The sequence below is a fragment of the Urtica dioica genome, chromosome 8 (assembly GCF_054948205.1).
Source record: "Urtica dioica subsp. dioica isolate 48M chromosome 8, U.dioica_male_clone48M_v1_H2, whole genome shotgun sequence".
NCBI lineage: Eukaryota > Viridiplantae > Streptophyta > Magnoliopsida > Rosales > Urticaceae > Urtica > Urtica dioica.
In genome coordinates, this window is record NC_142763.1 from 15,984,827 (window position 1) to 16,002,417 (window position 17,591).

Consider the following 17,591-nt stretch of genomic DNA (forward strand, 5'->3'; position numbering starts at 1 on the left):
ATGAAACTACCTAAACACAAAGCCCTAATTTGTTTAGGGGTTGAGTTTTTGCACCGTCAATATCGTCGTCATCGTCGGAACTCGACTTCGCCACCGGAATGTCTACCGCCCGAATGAAGCTTGACTCAATGATTTCAAGCCAGAACCCTGTACCAAGCACGTACGCTGTTTTTTTTTTCTTTTCAATATGCGTTCATTTGCTGTTTTGTTTAAAAATAATAATAAAAAAAATAAAAATAAAAAAAGAAAAGGGTATATTGAGAGAGGTATAGAGGGTACTCAGTTAAAAATGAAACTTGTACGGAGTAAAAACTCACTTTTTTAAGGGCAGTAAGCTAAATTAATAGATCCCTTGGTCTCTTACAGTCTCTTTGCCTCTGAGAAAAATTAGGGTTTTTTCTTCTAGAGTGAATGAGGGAGTGGGTGTGACCGTGTGGGTGTGACCGTGTGGGTGTGTGCTTCTCTGTTTGGTGCATTTGATTTCAGAGAGAATACTGGTTACGATTTTCGATTTCAGAGAGAATTCCCATGGGGTCAGTGAACATGGAAATCGATACTAACGTGGAAGTATGTCCGGATCCTCTTCCAATGGCACGAAAGTGAGTTTTAGAGGAAACAAAAGAATTATATTTTGTACATTGATCTATTTTGAATTTTTTCCTTAAATTATTTGGTTGCCTAGAAAGTTGATGAGAAAGAAAAGAGATTTTAACTCTCTGTGACGCTTGATTCAAGTTTCTAATGCCTCAGTTTTGGACTGTTGTGTGTGTAGTTACCAATTGGAAGCACTGGAACAAGGATTGAAGAAGAACACGATAGTGTACTTGGAGACTGGTTCTGGAAAGACTCTAATTGCGATAATGCTTCTTCGGAGCTACGCTCATCAGCTCCGCAAGCCATCGCCGTTCATAGCCGTTTTTTTGGTCCCTAAAGTGGTCTTGGTTTACTTTTACTGTTCAAGGCTCCCTTCTGATGGGTAAGTTTTATTTTATTTTATTCAGTATTCCATCCTTGTACGACTCTTAGTGTAATTTGCATTATTTGTGTTGAATAGGTATTTCAAACCTACTCCAAAGTGGGACAAGACCACTGGCACTTTATACATGCCGATGAGCTGTCCTATCCAATCTGTGTCCGCCACTGGAAAAGCAAAAATTCTCAAGCAGATTGCATGCCTTGAAGGATGCAAGCAACTTCATCAGATTGGTGCTTTGACCGACAAGCTCGTCCCTGATATGGTGCTCGAGGAAGAAGAGAAGGCAAAAGAGCTTTGTAATCTTCCAATCCCATCACCGATTTTAGCTTAACTTTTTTTTTTCTTCTTTGCATTACACATTAATTTTTTATTAATTACGCATTACTCGTTCATGACTGTGCAGCGAGCCAGCCATACGAAGATGAGCAGCCTCGTTATGTCCCTACAGAAATCGTTGGCTCTTATCGTCCCACTGATGCTGACATGTTGTATCATTGTTATTTGATTGAGCTGAAGCAAGATTTCACTTACGGGGCTTCAGTACACGATCTTGTACTGGCCACAAGAACTCAGTTTGAAAGTGACATAACAAGTAGCAAATTTGATTTGAGCGCTGGGAGAGGCAGTATCCAAGTGTCTATAAGATACATTGGGTCAATGAGTCTTAACCGAAAACAAGTAAGATCTCTTATACGGTGTTGCTTGAGCTTTATTTGTTGTGCATGGGAAATTAATTGGTTTACTTTTATGTAATTGGTGGTGACAGGTTTTATGGTCAAGAAGGTTCCAAGTCATCCTCCTAATGGTCAAGAATAATTTGACAGAAGTTCTCAACCAGCTTAATCTACCAGAAAGTGTTGAGTTGGATTATCTTATTCTTCCAGCTACCACCACTGATAGAAGACCGATGATTATTGACTGGGACTCTGTCAAATCTGCACTATTTTCAAGTGGAGAATTTCTGAACGGTCACATCAATTGTCATTTTGCAGCGGGTAGCTCTTGTTGGATACATACCAAAAATGGTATGGTATGTTCTTGCATGCTGAGGAATTCAGTGGTCTATACCCCGCATAATGGATATTGCTATTGCACTACTGGCATGTTGAATGGTTTGAGTGCAAATTCGCCTTTAAAAACTAGGAATGGCAAAGTCCGTACCTACAAGAACTACTTTGAAGAGGAGTACGTAGTCTTTTGATATTTTCCTTGTCTATACAGGCACGATCTTGTTATATATATATATATACGAACCAAGTCTAATAGTGTTCACCTCATTTGTAATCCCCAGGCACGGAATCAAGCTGCAGTTTAACAATGAACCACTATTTAGTGCGCGGAAACTTTTCCAAGTGAAGAATTATCTCCGCTGCAGAGACGTTCAGGAGAAAGGTTTGTCTTCCTCTTCTCTCGTTGAAATACCTGGACCGATACTCCTCATTGCTTTTGTTGATGTTATCTTGCAATTGAACAAAATTGTAAACATCGTTTTTATGGAGGCACTTGTACGTGCTATTCTGCATGGACATGAAAAGTCAAATATTTAAAAATACTGGATAGAGTCTTGCCTTTCCGTATGCATTTATCTGTAAATGTGATTTTGGATTGTCTTTGCAGAGTCGACTAATGTGACTGTGGAGCTGCCACCAGAGCTGTGCTATGTTTTTCAGAAGTCATCCGGAAGACCTCGCTATGTTTGTGTTTTTATATTTTTTCTCACAGAAAAAACACAAACATAACGAGGTCTTTCAGATGACTTCTGAGATGGTTGGGGCTAAGTATATATATGACGAGCCCATTCTTCAGTTTCCTTTGCCTTCGACGTCCAATTGTCCAATGATCAAGGATGAGCCGAACGAATCAGCTAGGGTAAAAAAATATGTTAATAACTTGAGTTAAAAATTGGATGAAATGTCTCATAGCGGAGGAATCGAGCGCCGGAGCGGTACGGCGGAGGAATCGATAAAGGTCGTGCCTGACGGCGACTCTGGCGAGACTCTCGGTGCTGATAATGGCGGCCCTGAGAGTGGACAGCTGTCCTGGCTCCACTCCGGGATAGTCCACGATCAGCTGAGTGCTCACGCCGACTTGAAGCACCGTGTCGCCCAGAAACTCCAGAATCTGGTACGTCGGCTTTCCGGCGTCGGAGGACGAGTGCGTTAGGGCTTCCTCCAGAAGACGCCGGTTTCGGAACCCGTACTGGATTCTCATCTCCACCGCCGATACCGACTCTTCCATCTCCGGCGACGGACCGCCGAAGCACGGAGCGATTGTTGTAGTTGACGTAATTCAGGGCGAACGTGTTCGCTACGTGAGGCACGGAGCCTGAGGGTGTGTTGGATAAAGAAAACAAAGTGGGAACTCGACTTCTGGCGGTGTAGTTCGGCGGTCCGTCGCCGGAGATGGAAGAGTCGGTATCGGCGGTGGAGATGAGAATCCAGTACGGGTTCCGAAACCGGCGTCTTCTGGAGGAAGCCCTAACGCACTCGTCCTCCGACGCCGGAAAGCCGACGTACCAGATTCTGGAGTTTCTGATAATTGTTGGTTTTCTTTGCTGATTGATAAACTACCGAGAATGAGAGAATAAAATAACCAAGACTCATATGTGAAATGAGAATGAGGAGAAAATGATAACAAACATCAAAGAAACAAATATAAACTTTGTACTCTAATTTTTTTTTTAATCTGTATACACTGAATTGTCATCTGACACACACATATATATATATATATATATATATATATAAAAAGGAGAACCACGTTTTCCTGTTCACCTAGACTCAAAAAACTGTTACACAGTTTTTTGAAATTACAAAAATGCCCTGACAATTCTCTAAATGACGAAAATACCCTTTAATAGTATAAGGGAAATCTAGATTGTTCGACGACGGCCTTTCTTTTCTGGAAAGTTGCAGAAGTGTCTTTTTAACATTAGAAAAAAAATGAAGATATGTGACGGTTATAAAATAATAAAAATTAAAACGGTTGCACTGTGCTGTGATGTGCTGCAATTGGATGATTCTCTGGACTCTTCCAGAAGTCTTCTGCTGAACTGATCGGTGGAGCTGCCCGAATTTTCAAGAAGCTTTTTAATATTATTATATATACACACACACTCAATTAAATTAAGACATGACGCCTACCACTCTGCTCTTCAAAATCTTCTGCTCTTCCAAACTTGCATCATCTTCATCATAAGGTAATAGCCGGACCATAGTTACCTTTTTTCTGGCTTAAAATACAAAGAGCCATGAGTTCCAATTCCAAAAACAACACTTACAGAAAAGTTAAGGAAAAAATAAAATTTAGGTACTCTAAATCACAACTACTCTAATTCAGGTATATATTCACTAATTCAAATGTTAGCATCTAAAAACAACTTAATTAGTTTACTTAAATGATTACTTAGCCAAATATGTACTGACTTATTTAAGTACTCACGATATTTTCTTCCAGTCCAGAAATTAGAACTATACCAGTATTACAACAACACACCAAGATCACATTCATGATTAAATTAAGACGAGTAACACGAGAAGCAAAATAGGAAGGAACCAAAAAGTGAAGCACATGTTTCCCGAGACATTCACTCTTCATCCATTTGAACTTTCTCACAAGCAAAAAAACACCGCCACAAACCACGATTTCACAGCCACAATATAGCAGCGTTATTAACAATCAATATAGACGAATTTCATGAGAAGATATTAGAAAAATACACACAGAGGACAAACAAAGGCTATATTAGGAGTATGACAAAGATTCCGTTGAATAATGCAAGCTACAAATATTAATTTAAATTAAATAAATAAATAAAAACCGACCCAGGAAGCTAAATTAGGGCAATGAGTTTTCTAAAACGGATTGATTAAGATAATAATAAATAAATAAAAACACTAACCTTAGCCATTTGAGTCATGACATCAAATGCCTCTTTACAAACTCTCAGCTCAAATGAACCTGCAATCTTTGCTTCACATCCTCAAAGCTACAGACATTTTAAGGGAACTCTTTAAACCTATACGATGAGCTCGGAAACCCCATCCCGGGGCGGCATCAGCCCCGTGCTGCATCGATCCCCGAAATTGCGTCCGCCTTCACCTTCGTAGCCCTACCGTCTCGATTAACATCACTCATCGCCTTAAGAATTTGTCACAGACAGAACAAATACAAAAAAAATAAAAAATAAAAATTAATGCATGACTAACGATAGAGAAACAGACGAATACGGATTGACGAGAAGAGAAAGAGAGAAAGACAGAGGGGATAGGGATATCTGAAATTAAGATGTTTTATTTTCGTAACCCTAAAAAACCAGATGAGAGAGAGAGAGAGAGAGAGAGAGGATGACAAAAGAAAAATGAAGAAGACAGAGGAAATTTGTTTTGTTTATAGTCGGTTAGATTTTGACCGTCCGATATTTTAGAACGACGATCTACGTTTAAAATTAAATTTACTATACTCTTAATGTGTGGGAAGGGTTGGGCCAATAGAATTGGTCCTCTGACACTTACGGAAGATATTTATTCTATTAATTTTAATTATTGAAAATTATCTATTTATTTTTAAATCATAAAATCAAATAAAATTTTATAAAAGACTAATTGTAATAAAAAAAAAATTAGCTTATATAATTTTATATGGTCGAAGTATTTAATGTTGATTTTTTTTTTGCATTGTCTTTAATGTAATTTCTCTTATATTTACAATGGCGTTATTGAATTATAATCAATTATTTCATATATGTTTTGTACCAACGACGTATCTTTGCAATTATGTTTGATGTATATGAATACATATTTCATGGCAGAATTTAAATTAACCTCATAGTTCAACGATATGTTCATAAAAAATGAATTACATGGAAACAATGAAGAAGATAATAGAAGTTATATATATATATATATATATATATATATAGTTAGAAATAGGATGAATTTTACAAAAATATTATTTGTGATTTATTTCAACTTGAAATAATTAAATTATAATAATATGAATAAATTTTTACAACTTTCTTTATTTATTCTCTAATTGAACTTTAGAAATAGAATTGGTAATATGGTGAGTACTATATATGTATATATAAAATTCTTCATAAAAAGTAAAATAAAACATAAAATTTGTACGATTAAAAAGTGCATTTTTGAGTTGTACAACTTAATCATTTTATTCGTCGTAAATTAAAATTGTGTAGATATGATATGTTATTTTGTTATTATGTAATTGTAGCTAAAACTAAAATTATTATGTTATTTTACCTAATATTTTGAATACGTCATTATTCATCGAGTCGCAGCAACGCGCGACCATTTTGCTTGTATATATATATATTTATAATATATATTTGTGTCTGTGTGATATTGATGTGGATTAGTGTGGTACAAAGTATTAGAGAGATTTGTGAAATAGAGGCATACAGAAGTGAATCCTTATTTTTTTTTTTTTTTTTTTATTGTGATTGAACTATATTAGAGTATCAAAATATAGTTAAGAGATGGGTTTACTATTTAAAAAAAATTAGTTACCAGAAAGATAGAAGAACTAATATAGGTTTGGTCCAAATTTGGGAAAATGGGCGTCTCCAGGTTCTGCTTTGTTCCTTCTCAGTGTAATTGTTATGCTTTCATAGGCTTCGGAAATTGTCTCCCAGCATGGATCAGAATAGTCTGTCCATAACTTTTTCGGCATGTTCGTCGAGATTTAATTCAATTTGAGCAGTTTACTTGATTAGTTTTTTTATTATGACTACTGGATATCAACCATGTAGGTGGTGGATGAATTTTTGAAATTTTTCTATTCATGAATATGCACTATGATTGATTTTGGTGAATCCCCCGTAGCCAAGGATTTTGGTGAAGCCTCCATAGCCAAGCTCTTCTACAATCCTCGATTTTTTTTTTTTGCTGATTTTGTGGGCAATGAACTGTTTGATTTGAAGATTTACATAGGGCGTGAATCAATATAATGCTGATTTTTGCTTGGTTTCATTACAGATTTATTGTGGGGGTCTAGCTATATAGAGACTGAGGAATGGAGAAGGAACTACTCATTCTAGAAATTTCCCAATAACATGCTCTCTGATGCTGACGTCCCTATCCAGAACTCTCTGGATAACCTTTCCACTGAGCTGACGCCAGTAATCTAGAGATGTCTAGATTTTTTTGCGGATGTAACTCTGTATGGACAATGCTTGTAATTTAAAGATTAAAAATATGTAATTATTAAACTTTTAAAGCGCATTTTTCTCTTACTGTAGAGATAATAGTAACATGAGTCAGCGTGAACAGTGAAAAACGGATTCTCCTTTATATATATATATAATAATATAGATATAAATATACTGTTTTAAATAATTAGCCAATAAATTGAGTTTAATTTACCAATAAAAAAAGTATAAAAAACCTCCACGTGGCACTGTTTTTTGTTGCGTATAGTTATATTTCAACTCAAATCAAATTAATGTCACCAACCCTCGTAAATCAAATTAAATATGAGAAATCCCAAACTTAATACTTATTTGCTTTCGGGCAGAAACCGACCCTCTCGAATAAAATTTAATATGAGAAAACCAAAACCTCATGATAAAAGGAACAAAATTCTCCTTCCATCTACTAGAACAATCGCAATTTTCCGAGCCCTCCAGCGGCGGCGACAGGTATGTGTAGTAGATAGGAATGTTTAAAAAAAAAAATTGGTCTCCCTTAAGCCTCTCCGGTCATTCCGCGAGGAAGTTCCGGTAGAGGAGGGAGAATCAAACAACTTGCATTAGACTCGACATCCACCTCGAAATTGCTCCGTCCCTCAAATTACAAAAATCCGAAGATTGAGAACTACTTGCCCATTTGCTGCTTCTGTGGAATTGTGTTTATTAATTGTCTCGTATTTATGAATTGTTTTTCATGCTTAAATTTGTGATTCTACATCACGTGTTCGACGAAATTCCTGTTTCAGACTTTTTTTTTTTTTTTTTTTTTTTTTTTTTTGCTTTTTCTTTCTGTTTTTGAATCGTGTTCTAACTGTTTAAATTCCCTTTCGTTTGGTTTCTCGTATCAGATTTCTGTAGTAGTGACTGCCCACATAGACTTGTCTCTTGCAAGTGGTCTGCTTTTAAGTATTTTCCTGGCAATCTCGTCATGGAAGTACAATATCAAATTAAGAGTTTCTTTTTTTTTTTTTTTTTTTTTCCTGAAGCACAACATTAAATAAGTATCTTCAGTTTGTTAGGTTACCTCCATCGTCGCTTTTGATTCCATTTATTTTTTTTCCTCACTGCTTTTTGCTAGAGAAGCATAGTCTATTATTGGATCTTTCGTTACCAAAACTCAATTTTGTATATAGTAACTGACGGAAGGATGTACATTGATAGTAACTAACGGAAGGACGAAACTTCTAACTAATAAAAATTCAGGGATGAAATAGCCAAATAAAATGTTTAGGATGAAATCGTCAAAATGTCAAACTACTGAATTGTATATTTGGTTCATTTTATTTATTTGATTTGTTTGTTTTATTGTAAGATTGATAAGAGGCATCCTTTAGAGGACAACCGGTTCAAATCGGAAGAAATACAATATGTGGCCGACTCTTACCCCGGATTCGTAAGTTTTCTGTCGACCGACCGACTCACATTTCTCGTAATTTTTTTAAAAATTTCAACTATTATTTCATCTCTTTTGTCATAGATGGGGTCTTTGCCCAAATCATGGACCGATGAACACGAAGAGATACTTATGGATTTTTTGGTGATGGACAAAGCAATAAATCCGACGCCGAACTATGAGGCTTTGCAAGCTATTTTTTCCCAAGTTTACCCAAACGAAAAATATGACGAGGATTTTTTCCAGAGTCAGAAAACACGCTTGAGGAGAGAGTTAATTAAATTTATTCAAATGCGAGCGACTCTTAATTGGACCCCGGAGAAGAAGAAGCATGAGCTGTCTAACTTATCTGATTGGATCAAAGTAAGCATTTGCTACTCTTGGAACAATATTTTAGAATTAGCAAAATTAACAATATTTTTTTCTCGCAGGCTAATAAAGCAGACGTCAGGGTCCTGGAGATTTCTCCGTCTAAATATGCTAAGTTGCTAAAAATATTTCCTGAGTTTCCTCCTGCAATCTCTTCAAAGAGTGATTCTGAAACTGTACAGTGTTTAGAGTCTAGTTCTAGGAAGCGCTCAGCTTCCAAATCACCTTCAGCTTCCCGATCAGCTTCGGTTTCCAAATCAGCTTCAGCTTCCAAATCAGCTTTGGTGGATGCAATTATGCAAGAATTCATAGCCAAACTAGACCATGTCCAAGATGAGATGAAGAAGATCTTTCTTGAACTTCACCGTAATGTTTACGTTACTGAGCATGTATTCAAGCATATTAACTCTCGTTTGGCTGATCTTACTAAACGCGTCGATCTGCGGCTTTTTTGCAGAGCTGAATACCTTAATAAGAAGTGAAACTGAATTGTTGAATTTACTTATGTTCCATTTTTTTAATTCGAACTTATACTAGTTTGATCATAAGAACATTTAGTGATGTGTTGTCCATGTAGTGAATCTGTAGTCTCAAATTCTTCTTCTTCTTAGGATTGAGAATAGTTGACTAAGGTTCATATTAAGTTCTTTGTATGTGTCTTGTAGTTGGAATTTATTTGTGTTTTTTCTTAAAACTTCAAACTGTTTGAAAAGCCATGACATGCTTGACAAACACCGGAAAATATTGGCAATTGCTTATAAGGAAATAAACTATTTTGTACATTCCTCAATGAATGTCACAAAATTATTATTTTCCCCTTTCGTTGGTCCATAAATCATTATTGAAAAATTTCAATCTTTCAACACTACGAAAGAATTTTCTCAATTATTGATTCAACACAAATTTCACTTATCGTCCCTCGCCAGGACCAGCCGGCTCCGATGGCCCCTCGCGGCGGCTCCGGCGCCATGCGTGGTTGCGGTCGCGGTCGCGGCGCTCCGGCTCAGGGATCAAGTCCCGCGCCTGCTCCGGCCGCTCGAGCCTCTCCTGCTCCGGCACCGGCCGCAAGATCTGATGCGACAACTGCACCACCAGCAGCGAGAGCCGCTCAGGCTCAGACGTCGGCCTCGCCGGTAGAGCTGCCGCGAGGGGCCGTCGGATAGTCACCGCGATTTTGTGTTTATAGCGCCAAAAATAAAAATAAAAATAAGACAAAGAGAGAGTCGGAGGTGAGAGTAAGTTTTTAGAGAGAGATAGAGTGTGTCAAGAAATGCGAAACCTAGAAGGAAATCCTTCACCGAGAAAGCGCGGCGATCGAGAATCGTAACATTCTCGTTCTCTCTGTTGTCGTCCTCCTTCGTCCTGGCGAGGGACGAATCCTCGACCGCCGCCGCGACGAGACATTGTGTTCGGTGGTGTTTGGATTACAGAGAATGTAGAGAGAGAGATGGTTTTAGAGAGCAATTTGAGAGAGTGAGGGAGGTTGTGGCCATTGCATTATGGACTTGCATTCCATATTTCTCAACACCTTTTCTTTCGATCTTGCGACTAGCATTGGCTATGTTGGTTATGCTATTTTCCCTCTCATGGGGGCGTTGGCAAGTTGCTTTGAGCATATTACGAACTTGCATCTCGTTCAATCTTTTTGTGTAACGCTGCCCCTTAGCAATTGTACAGATCTCTATTGGAATAGAGGCTGGCTTTGTTGAGCTTCCAGCTTGGAGGGCAGCCAACTAGCATACTTCAACTGAATCTGGTACGTCTCCCAGAAATATCCACTTTGTTTTCTTTATCCAACACACCCTCAGGCTCCGTGCCTCACGTAGCGAACACGTTCGCCCTGAATTACGTCATGACCTGATCTCGCAACGCGGTTACGGAGGCAGTTCACAAAGGGCGCGGTCATACCCCTCATCCACCCAAGTCGAGGTAATCATGGGCAGATCAAGGCTCCATCAAGAATCGGTGAACTCGATCAAGACACACCAGAGGAAACGACTCGGCTAAACGAGCGACCCAGACAAACTACCCAGAAGACATCATCTCATTCAGTAAGAGAGATACAGACGAACTGGATTGACCAGACGATGGCCTCGTGATAACCTTAGATATCTCCGGATGCGAAGTCTCTCGAATCCTAGTCGACAACGGAAGCGGCGTCGATCTCATCACCACCACCGAACACAATGTCTCGTCGTGGCGGCGGTCGAGGATTCGTCCCTCGCCAGGACCAGCCGGCTCCGACGGCCCCTCGCCGCGGCTCCGGCGCCGTGCGTGGTCGCAGTCGCGGTCGCGGCGCTCCGGCTCAGGGATCAAGTCCCGCGCCTGCTCCGGCCGCTCGAGCCTCTCCTGCTCCGGCACCGGCCGCAAGATCTGAAGCGGCAGCTGCGCCACCAGCAGCGAGAGCCGCTCTGGCTCAGACGTCGGCCTCGCCGGTGGAGCCGCCGCGAGGGGCCGTCGGATAGTCACCGCGATTTTGTGTTTGTGTTCGGTGGTGTTTGGATTACAGAGAATGGAGAGAGAGAGATGGTTTTAGAGAGCAGTTTGAGAGAGTGAGGGAGGTTGTGACAATTGCATTATGGACTTGCATTCCAAATTGCTCAACACCTTTTCTTTCGTACGTATTTTTAGACAAAGAGAGAGTCGGAGGTGAGAGTAAGTTTTTAGAGAGAGATAGAGTGTGTCAAGAAATGCGAAACCTAGAAGGAAATCCTTCACCGAGAAAGTGCGGCGATCGAGAATCGTAACATTCTCGTTCTCTCTGTTGTCGTCCTCCTTCGTCCTGGCGAGGGACGAATCCTCGACCGCCGCCGCGACGAGACATTGTGTTCGGTGGTGTTTGGATTACAGAGAATGTAGAGAGAGATATGGTTTTAGAGAGCAGTTTGAGAGAGTGAGGGAGGTTGTGACCATTGCATTGTGTTCGACATTTTTTGTTTGTTTTTACCTTTCTTTACGTACGTATTTTTGTTGTTGTTCATATTTATTTTAATTTCTAGCATTCGTAGTATTTTATTTATTTATTTCTTCTACTAAACTTGTCTTATTTTCCGTAAAATAAATATTATTTCCGTATTATTTCTAACATTTATTTTATGTTTTTTAAGTATTCGTATTAACGTCCTCGCATTGTTTAATACTCACTTTGACTTTGACTTGCCAATATTTTCAACCACTGTGTATATCTATCTATTCTATACAGAACCCATTGTCTTCCCGTAAGTTTTTGTTTTTATATATTTTTTTTATAGTTCTATAATTTAGTATTCATTGCTATGCTAGGTTGTTGTTATGTCGTTATTTTCACATGGTGTAAATAACACACCGAGAGCAAAAAAACAAAACATCAAGCCCATACACAAGGCCCAAGCCTACAAGCAAATTCACGCGCCAAGCTCCGAGTCAACTCTCATGAAATGTCTTTCAAAAGACTCTCAAAGAATGTTTTCAAGCTAGACTTCTTGACAAATCTTCAAGACAAAACCACAAAAATGACCACCTGGTCGGCCAAATAAAATGACCACCCGACCGGCCAAAAAAGAAGACCATCCGGCCATCTTCACTCGGCCAAGATCACCCGGTCATCTTTACTCGGCCAAATATGGGTGGTCAATATGGGTGGATTGACATTCATATTACGAGATCGAGCCCAATACTTGACGAGATTTGAGAATTTATTGACATTCATGTCAATATAGTGACATTCAAGTCAATATATTGACATTCATGTCAATATATTGACAAATATGTCAATAAAATGGAGCAAACCATATTTCACATTCAAACTGGTGGCATTAACATGTCAATATATTTAAAAGGATGTCAATAAAATAAATCTCAGAGCTGTTGGAGTTCTTGTGGATGTTGATTTCTCGAAACTACCTTAAAAAATTGCAGCCCACGAAATCGTGAAGATGTTTATCCGTGTACCTTCAAACAATGCAGACCAAGGGCTTTAAGTGAGTGTCACCAGTTTGAATGTGAAATATAGGTTGCTCCATTTTGTTACATATTTGTCAATATATTGACGTCTTTGTCAATTTATTGACATGAATACGCCGTCATGTCCGACTGCCTCCTTGGTCGTCCTCCGATCTCAATTACCAGTGAGTCATTTGACATATTAGCACTTTCAAAATACCTTGATCTTAAGACCAAATGACTTGCAATCATGGAAGACTTGGTGATTACAGACAAGTGCAGGAATTGACCAAAACAAGACTTCCGGAATAGAGCGATTTATTTTATCTCTGCTGAAAGTGAGGGTAAAAAGATGAAAAAATAAATTTATCTCTGCTGACGAGGTCCTATTTTAGACTTAAAAAAAAACACAAAGTAGGAAAAAATCATTTTTTTAGTCCTAAAATAAGAAAAATCACAATTAACAAATGATTTTAAATTGGAAAATAGGTTTTGTTATTTTCTCCTCCAAGCCCAAATTCTAAAATAAATTTAGCCCAAACTCAGCCTTCAGCGTACCTCTCTCTCTCTCTCTCAATGGACATATCTCCCGCGCAATTCGCCCAAATCACCCCCAAAAAAAAAAAAAAACGTGGACAGAGGATTGACTGTCGATGTACTTGTGTTGGTTAATAATAATTTCCGGTCCCCTTTTTGTGAAATCCTGGGTACGAAAATGCCGATTAGGAAAAACAAGAGAACACCGCCGGTGGTCAAGAAATCCTAACTCCAGGAAAAGCCGATAATGGAGAAGACGAAGTCGTCGGCTCCAAAGAGGGAAAGAAAACGAGCTAAACGTGAAGAAGAACCATCGTCAAGCTCCGATAATCATGTAATTTGCGTCGCTTTTTGCTTGATAGATTATTTGTGGTATTCTGGTTGAAACGTGCTGAATTATGTTTTGTATGAACTGTTTTAGAAAGGTAGTCTCTGGTTGTTTTGTGAATGTTGTTTAGAGAAACATGACGATAGATTCTTTTTAATAAAAGTATATTGACCTGTTTGGCATTTCATGAGATCCATTTTATAAAATCTTCAAATATTATTGACATGTTTACAGTTAATGACAGTTTTGAATATTTGAATTGCTGGTTTTATTTTTATGTAGGCTTGGTCTCGAGATCTATCAGATGAGATGATCAGTGATTTGTTCAGCTTCTTTGGGAATCTCGACAAGTTCGAGAAATCAACGGATATGACCCCCGAAGAAAAAAAGCTTTTCGAAGCTACATGCTTCGGACATTTTCTACGAATGCCGAAAGTCACCCGGTCCTCGAATATCATCCATAGTATCATGGTTAGGTGTGGTCGCTATGGCAAAGACTCTTCCGACATACTTTTTTTTGAGCTTGGAGGCCAACCACGACCCTTTACAAGACAACACTTGGCTGACATCGTGGGTTTGCGCATTGCAGAAAACTACAAAGAGTTCAACTATGACGGCCCTGAAGAGAAGGATGGGCTTTACAAGAAATATATCCTGCCTGTGAAAGAGAAAAACAGGGGACATATAACCTCTTTGGTCTTGAAAAGAAAGAAGTGGCCAGTGGAGAAGAGGGTGAAGTGTTTACTCCTCCATTTCTTGTACGACGTCCTTCTCGCTGATAGCCCAAAAAAATCAATCACGAACATGGCGTTCATTAAAATGGTCGATAACCCCGACGAGTTTAACAACCATCCGTGGGGTAATGTTGTTTGGGATTTCCTAAAGGAACGGATCCATTGCTATGTGATGAAGCGGAAGTCTTACAATAGGATGAAACCCACGAAGATTAACATTGGTGCCTTCATTGTGGCGCTTCAGATTTGGGCATATGAGTGTATGCCCATATTCAGCGAGTTGAAATTATGCACAAAAATTTCAAACACAGCAACCCCGTTGATGCTTCGGTGGGAAGCTAATTCTAAAATCTCTGTGGTCACAGTCAACAAAATACCCTTCAACAGCACCAACGTAACTTCAACTTTCGCTTATATTAAATTTTGATGATGTTCTGGACATATAAGAAAATGAGGTTGATGCAGTTGTAAATCTGCAGTTGGTTTTCAATCCAATCGGATCTGAAGTCGCAAAGCCGTCGAGAGTAGTCAAGAACATCAAGACATCGGAATTGCAAAAAATAAAGGTGAATCATCACACAAAAATACTGTATTTCGTAACAACTATCTCAGGAGTTATGAGTTAATTTTATTTGCACGTAAATACTTTCAGGATCGGGTGAAGGCAGTCGAAACTTGCAATATCAAAATCCGAAATGACTTTGTTTCCCTTCGAGAGTTCGTACTGTCCACATTCAATGATTTTGAATTTCAAACAGGTCTTCGAGAAGATGTCGGCATGAATTTTGTTTCTGTAAGTGGGCAGAAGAAAACAGAAGAAGAAAAGAAGAAAACAGAAGAAGATAAAAAAGAAGTCGCAAAAGATAAGCCCTTTCAAGACGTTATCTATCCAGAAGGAGATCCTGATGCTGTTATCATCCACAAAGAAGACATGGAACTCCTGGAACCTGAAAGATTTATCAACGATACCATAATTGATTTTTATATCAAGTAAGTTTAAATTTGTTTATAATATGACTGCTCTTAGTTATTTCAAGTATCCAGTTCTAGTTATTAATTCACAGAAGGAAACTAGAGTTGCTAATTTTGTAGCTTAGAGCATTTCTTTAATAATATTATAAACGTGTGGGACTTGAAATTATGGGCATAGACTAAATAAGCTGAACTCATGGATACTTATAAAATTTATCAAATTATTGGCATTTCTGTAATAAGCTGAACTTATAAAATTATACCTAATCTGGAATGGTTGGAAGAAATTATAAATTTTTGGGAAATTTCCTAGGAAGCCTGATTACGAGCTCTTCTTGTAGATTTTTGGCCAGAAACTTTCAGTCAGACGAAAAGCACAAGTTTCATTTCTTCAATAGTTTTTTCTTTCGGAAGCTTGCGGATTTAGACCAAGATCGATCTGAAGCTTATGAAGGCAATGAAGCATATCAGCGTGTTCGTAAGTGGACAAGAAAAGTAGACCTTTTCAGAAAGGATTACATATTCATTCCAGTAAATTACAGGTAAGACTGGTTTCAGTGTTGTATTGCCTGAATTTTTTTACTATGCGATTAACCGATGCAACATGGTTACAGTTTTCACTGGAGTTTGCTTGTCATTTGCCATCCCGGTGAAGTGCCAAATTCAGTAGGTAAGAATAAATAGTGATACACTGTTATCTTTTTTCTTGAATAATAGTTATCTCTCGGTCATTTTATGTTTCATTATCATAGATGAAGAATCTGAAAGTGTATCCAAGGTACCGTGCATATTGCACATGGATTCTATCCGAGGAAGTCACAATGGCCTTAAGAATCTCATCCAGAGGTAGCTTTTGACATTTGCCTGATAACTAAGCTAAAGGATACTATGTTTTATATTTTTGCTTAAACTAACTATTTAGTTCTCAAGTTAGAAGCTGTTATTATAGCATTAGATGCTAATTGTGACCAATTTTTCTCATTGTGTCTGTAATGTAGTTATCTATGTGAAGAATGGAAAGAAAGGCATAATGATGCTGCAAATGATGCTTCATGAAATTTATCTCGCTCGAGGTATATATACCTCTAAGTACCACCAAGGAGATTGGCTTAATCACACCAAAATAATGTTTAATAACTTTTCCAAGTCATTGCCTTTTTTAATATTCTACGACATTCTCAAAGCATCTCATAGTGTTTTCAGAATGTTTTTAACTAATTACCAAGAGGAGTGTTTAGAAGTTATCATCTTTTCCAACCATCATTACTCACTGTTTATGAAGAAGGCATTTCTTATTTACAGTTTCATTGTTTTTCATCTTCATTAGTTACCACAGCAGGAGAATTTCTTTGACTGTGGTGTATTCTTGCTCCATTATGTGGAGCGCTTTCTGGAAGAAGCCCCTCTTAACTTCTGCCCCTTCAATGTCACAAAGTCATCCAATTTTGTAAGTTTTCATATATTCCAATTTACATTTTCATATAGTTATTTATTTTTCAGTAGTTCCCCGGTTAGGATTTTAAGAGTGGGAATCAGTACCCTGCAGTACTTCTCTTTTAATCATACTTTGTAGAACGTTGTTTATAAACTTTTACCATTCACACTATAACTGAATAATATTAATTTTTTTTTTTTTTTGGTTTTTACATTACTGCTTTTCAATTATAACATACTCTCTATGCGAATGACATTCGTAGAATAACTTACCAGTTCACGTATTTCCAGTTAAGCAGAAACTGGTTCCTGCCTAAGGAGGCTTCTCTCAAAAGACAAAAAATCAAGAAGTTAATATACAAGATCGTTGAAAATCGCTCTCGAAATATGCCAAAAGCTGATAGCATTGATCGAGATCCTTCTCCGGCACCCAGCGAGACATGTGATCAAGAAACTGAAGTAGTAGTTCTTGAACGGATAAACAGTCATGAAGTCAGAGAATAGTTGTCTGAGCCCAGAGGTGATTTGTGCTTTGGAAAATCGGGCTTGGTTTCATCGAATTTATCTGAACTAGGACCTTCTTCGAGCTCATATACTGGCGCGAATTACCAACACTCATTCAAATTTCAATTGCCATAGTTTTGTGGAGATTTTCAACTATTCGTCTTCTGCGTAGCAGCTTCGTCTCTCTGGTGAGTTTTTTTTTTTTTTTTTGGTAA

The 17,591-nt window shown here is 38.2% G+C and overlaps 4 protein-coding genes and 1 long non-coding RNA gene across 5 annotated transcripts; all 5 read left to right on the plus strand.

The window, feature by feature from the left end:
• The first annotated feature begins 379 nt into the window (after positions 1–379).
• On the plus strand, positions 380–1,873 carry LOC149388445 (endoribonuclease Dicer homolog 2-like). Its single transcript, XM_089622433.1, has 6 exons — positions 380–599; positions 773–976; positions 1,055–1,272; positions 1,380–1,654; positions 1,743–1,759; positions 1,861–1,873. Exons 1-6 carry the CDS (start codon positions 529–531, stop codon positions 1,871–1,873), a joined length of 798 nt encoding a protein of 265 aa, XP_089478559.1. The 5' UTR covers positions 380–528.
• On the plus strand, positions 1,814–3,067 carry LOC149388446 (endoribonuclease Dicer homolog 2-like). Its single transcript, XM_089624644.1, has 4 exons — positions 1,814–2,161; positions 2,268–2,368; positions 2,594–2,637; positions 2,720–3,067. Exons 1-4 carry the CDS (start codon positions 1,884–1,886, stop codon positions 2,873–2,875), a joined length of 579 nt encoding a protein of 192 aa, XP_089480770.1. The 5' UTR covers positions 1,814–1,883; the 3' UTR covers positions 2,876–3,067.
• Positions 3,068–7,440: 4,373 nt separating this feature from the next.
• LOC149388447 (uncharacterized) lies at positions 7,441–9,447 on the plus strand. Its single transcript, XM_089623818.1, has 4 exons — positions 7,441–7,634; positions 8,497–8,577; positions 8,662–8,940; positions 9,009–9,447. Exons 1-4 carry the CDS (start codon positions 7,470–7,472, stop codon positions 9,426–9,428), a joined length of 945 nt encoding a protein of 314 aa, XP_089479944.1. The 5' UTR covers positions 7,441–7,469; the 3' UTR covers positions 9,429–9,447.
• Positions 9,448–14,438: 4,991 nt separating this feature from the next.
• Positions 14,439–16,288, plus strand: LOC149388448 (putative ubiquitin-like-specific protease 2B). The gene is made up of 7 exons (XM_089622434.1): positions 14,439–14,591; positions 14,711–14,860; positions 14,946–15,032; positions 15,119–15,456; positions 15,780–15,980; positions 16,053–16,108; positions 16,191–16,288. The coding sequence occupies exons 2-7, from the start codon at positions 14,729–14,731 to the stop codon at positions 16,286–16,288; spliced, it is 912 nt and encodes a 303-aa protein (XP_089478560.1). The 5' UTR covers positions 14,439–14,591; positions 14,711–14,728.
• A 197-nt stretch (positions 16,289–16,485) lies between these two features.
• Positions 16,486–17,538, plus strand: LOC149388449 (uncharacterized). Its single transcript, XR_016300783.1, has 3 exons — positions 16,486–16,511; positions 16,766–16,885; positions 17,164–17,538. It is a non-coding gene; the product is annotated as an uncharacterized LOC149388449 (long non-coding RNA).
• Positions 17,539–17,591: the final 53 nt, after the last annotated feature.

What these genes read in the sequence shown, in the direction of transcription:
- LOC149388445 (XM_089622433.1), top strand. Translation starts at nt 529, where the DNA reads ATGGGGTCAGTGAACATGGAAATCGATACTAACGTGGAAGTATGTCCG. An exon ending in TCAAGGCTCCCTTCTGATGG is followed by an intron (nt 977 to 1,054) that starts GTAAGTTTTATT and finishes TGTGTTGAATAG; the next exon opens with GTATTTCAAACCTACTCCAA. An exon ending in AGAGAAGGCAAAAGAGCTTT is followed by an intron (nt 1,273 to 1,379) that starts GTAATCTTCCAA and finishes ATGACTGTGCAG; the next exon opens with CGAGCCAGCCATACGAAGAT.
- LOC149388446 (XM_089624644.1), top strand. Translation starts at nt 1,884, where the DNA reads ATGATTATTGACTGGGACTCTGTCAAATCTGCACTATTTTCAAGTGGA. An exon ending in CAGAGACGTTCAGGAGAAAG is followed by an intron (nt 2,369 to 2,593) that starts GTTTGTCTTCCT and finishes TTGTCTTTGCAG; the next exon opens with AGTCGACTAATGTGACTGTG. An exon ending in TGCCACCAGAGCTGTGCTAT is followed by an intron (nt 2,638 to 2,719) that starts GTTTTTCAGAAG and finishes AAACATAACGAG; the next exon opens with GTCTTTCAGATGACTTCTGA.
- LOC149388448 (XM_089622434.1), top strand. Translation starts at nt 14,729, where the DNA reads ATGCCCATATTCAGCGAGTTGAAATTATGCACAAAAATTTCAAACACA. An exon ending in TTCATTCCAGTAAATTACAG is followed by an intron (nt 15,981 to 16,052) that starts GTAAGACTGGTT and finishes ACATGGTTACAG; the next exon opens with TTTTCACTGGAGTTTGCTTG. An exon ending in TGAAGTGCCAAATTCAGTAG is followed by an intron (nt 16,109 to 16,190) that starts GTAAGAATAAAT and finishes TCATTATCATAG; the next exon opens with ATGAAGAATCTGAAAGTGTA.
- LOC149388447 (XM_089623818.1), top strand. Translation starts at nt 7,470, where the DNA reads ATGAGAAATCCCAAACTTAATACTTATTTGCTTTCGGGCAGAAACCGA. An exon ending in CCCTCCAGCGGCGGCGACAG is followed by an intron (nt 7,635 to 8,496) that starts GTATGTGTAGTA and finishes TTTTATTGTAAG; the next exon opens with ATTGATAAGAGGCATCCTTT. An exon ending in ACTTATCTGATTGGATCAAA is followed by an intron (nt 8,941 to 9,008) that starts GTAAGCATTTGC and finishes TTTTTCTCGCAG; the next exon opens with GCTAATAAAGCAGACGTCAG.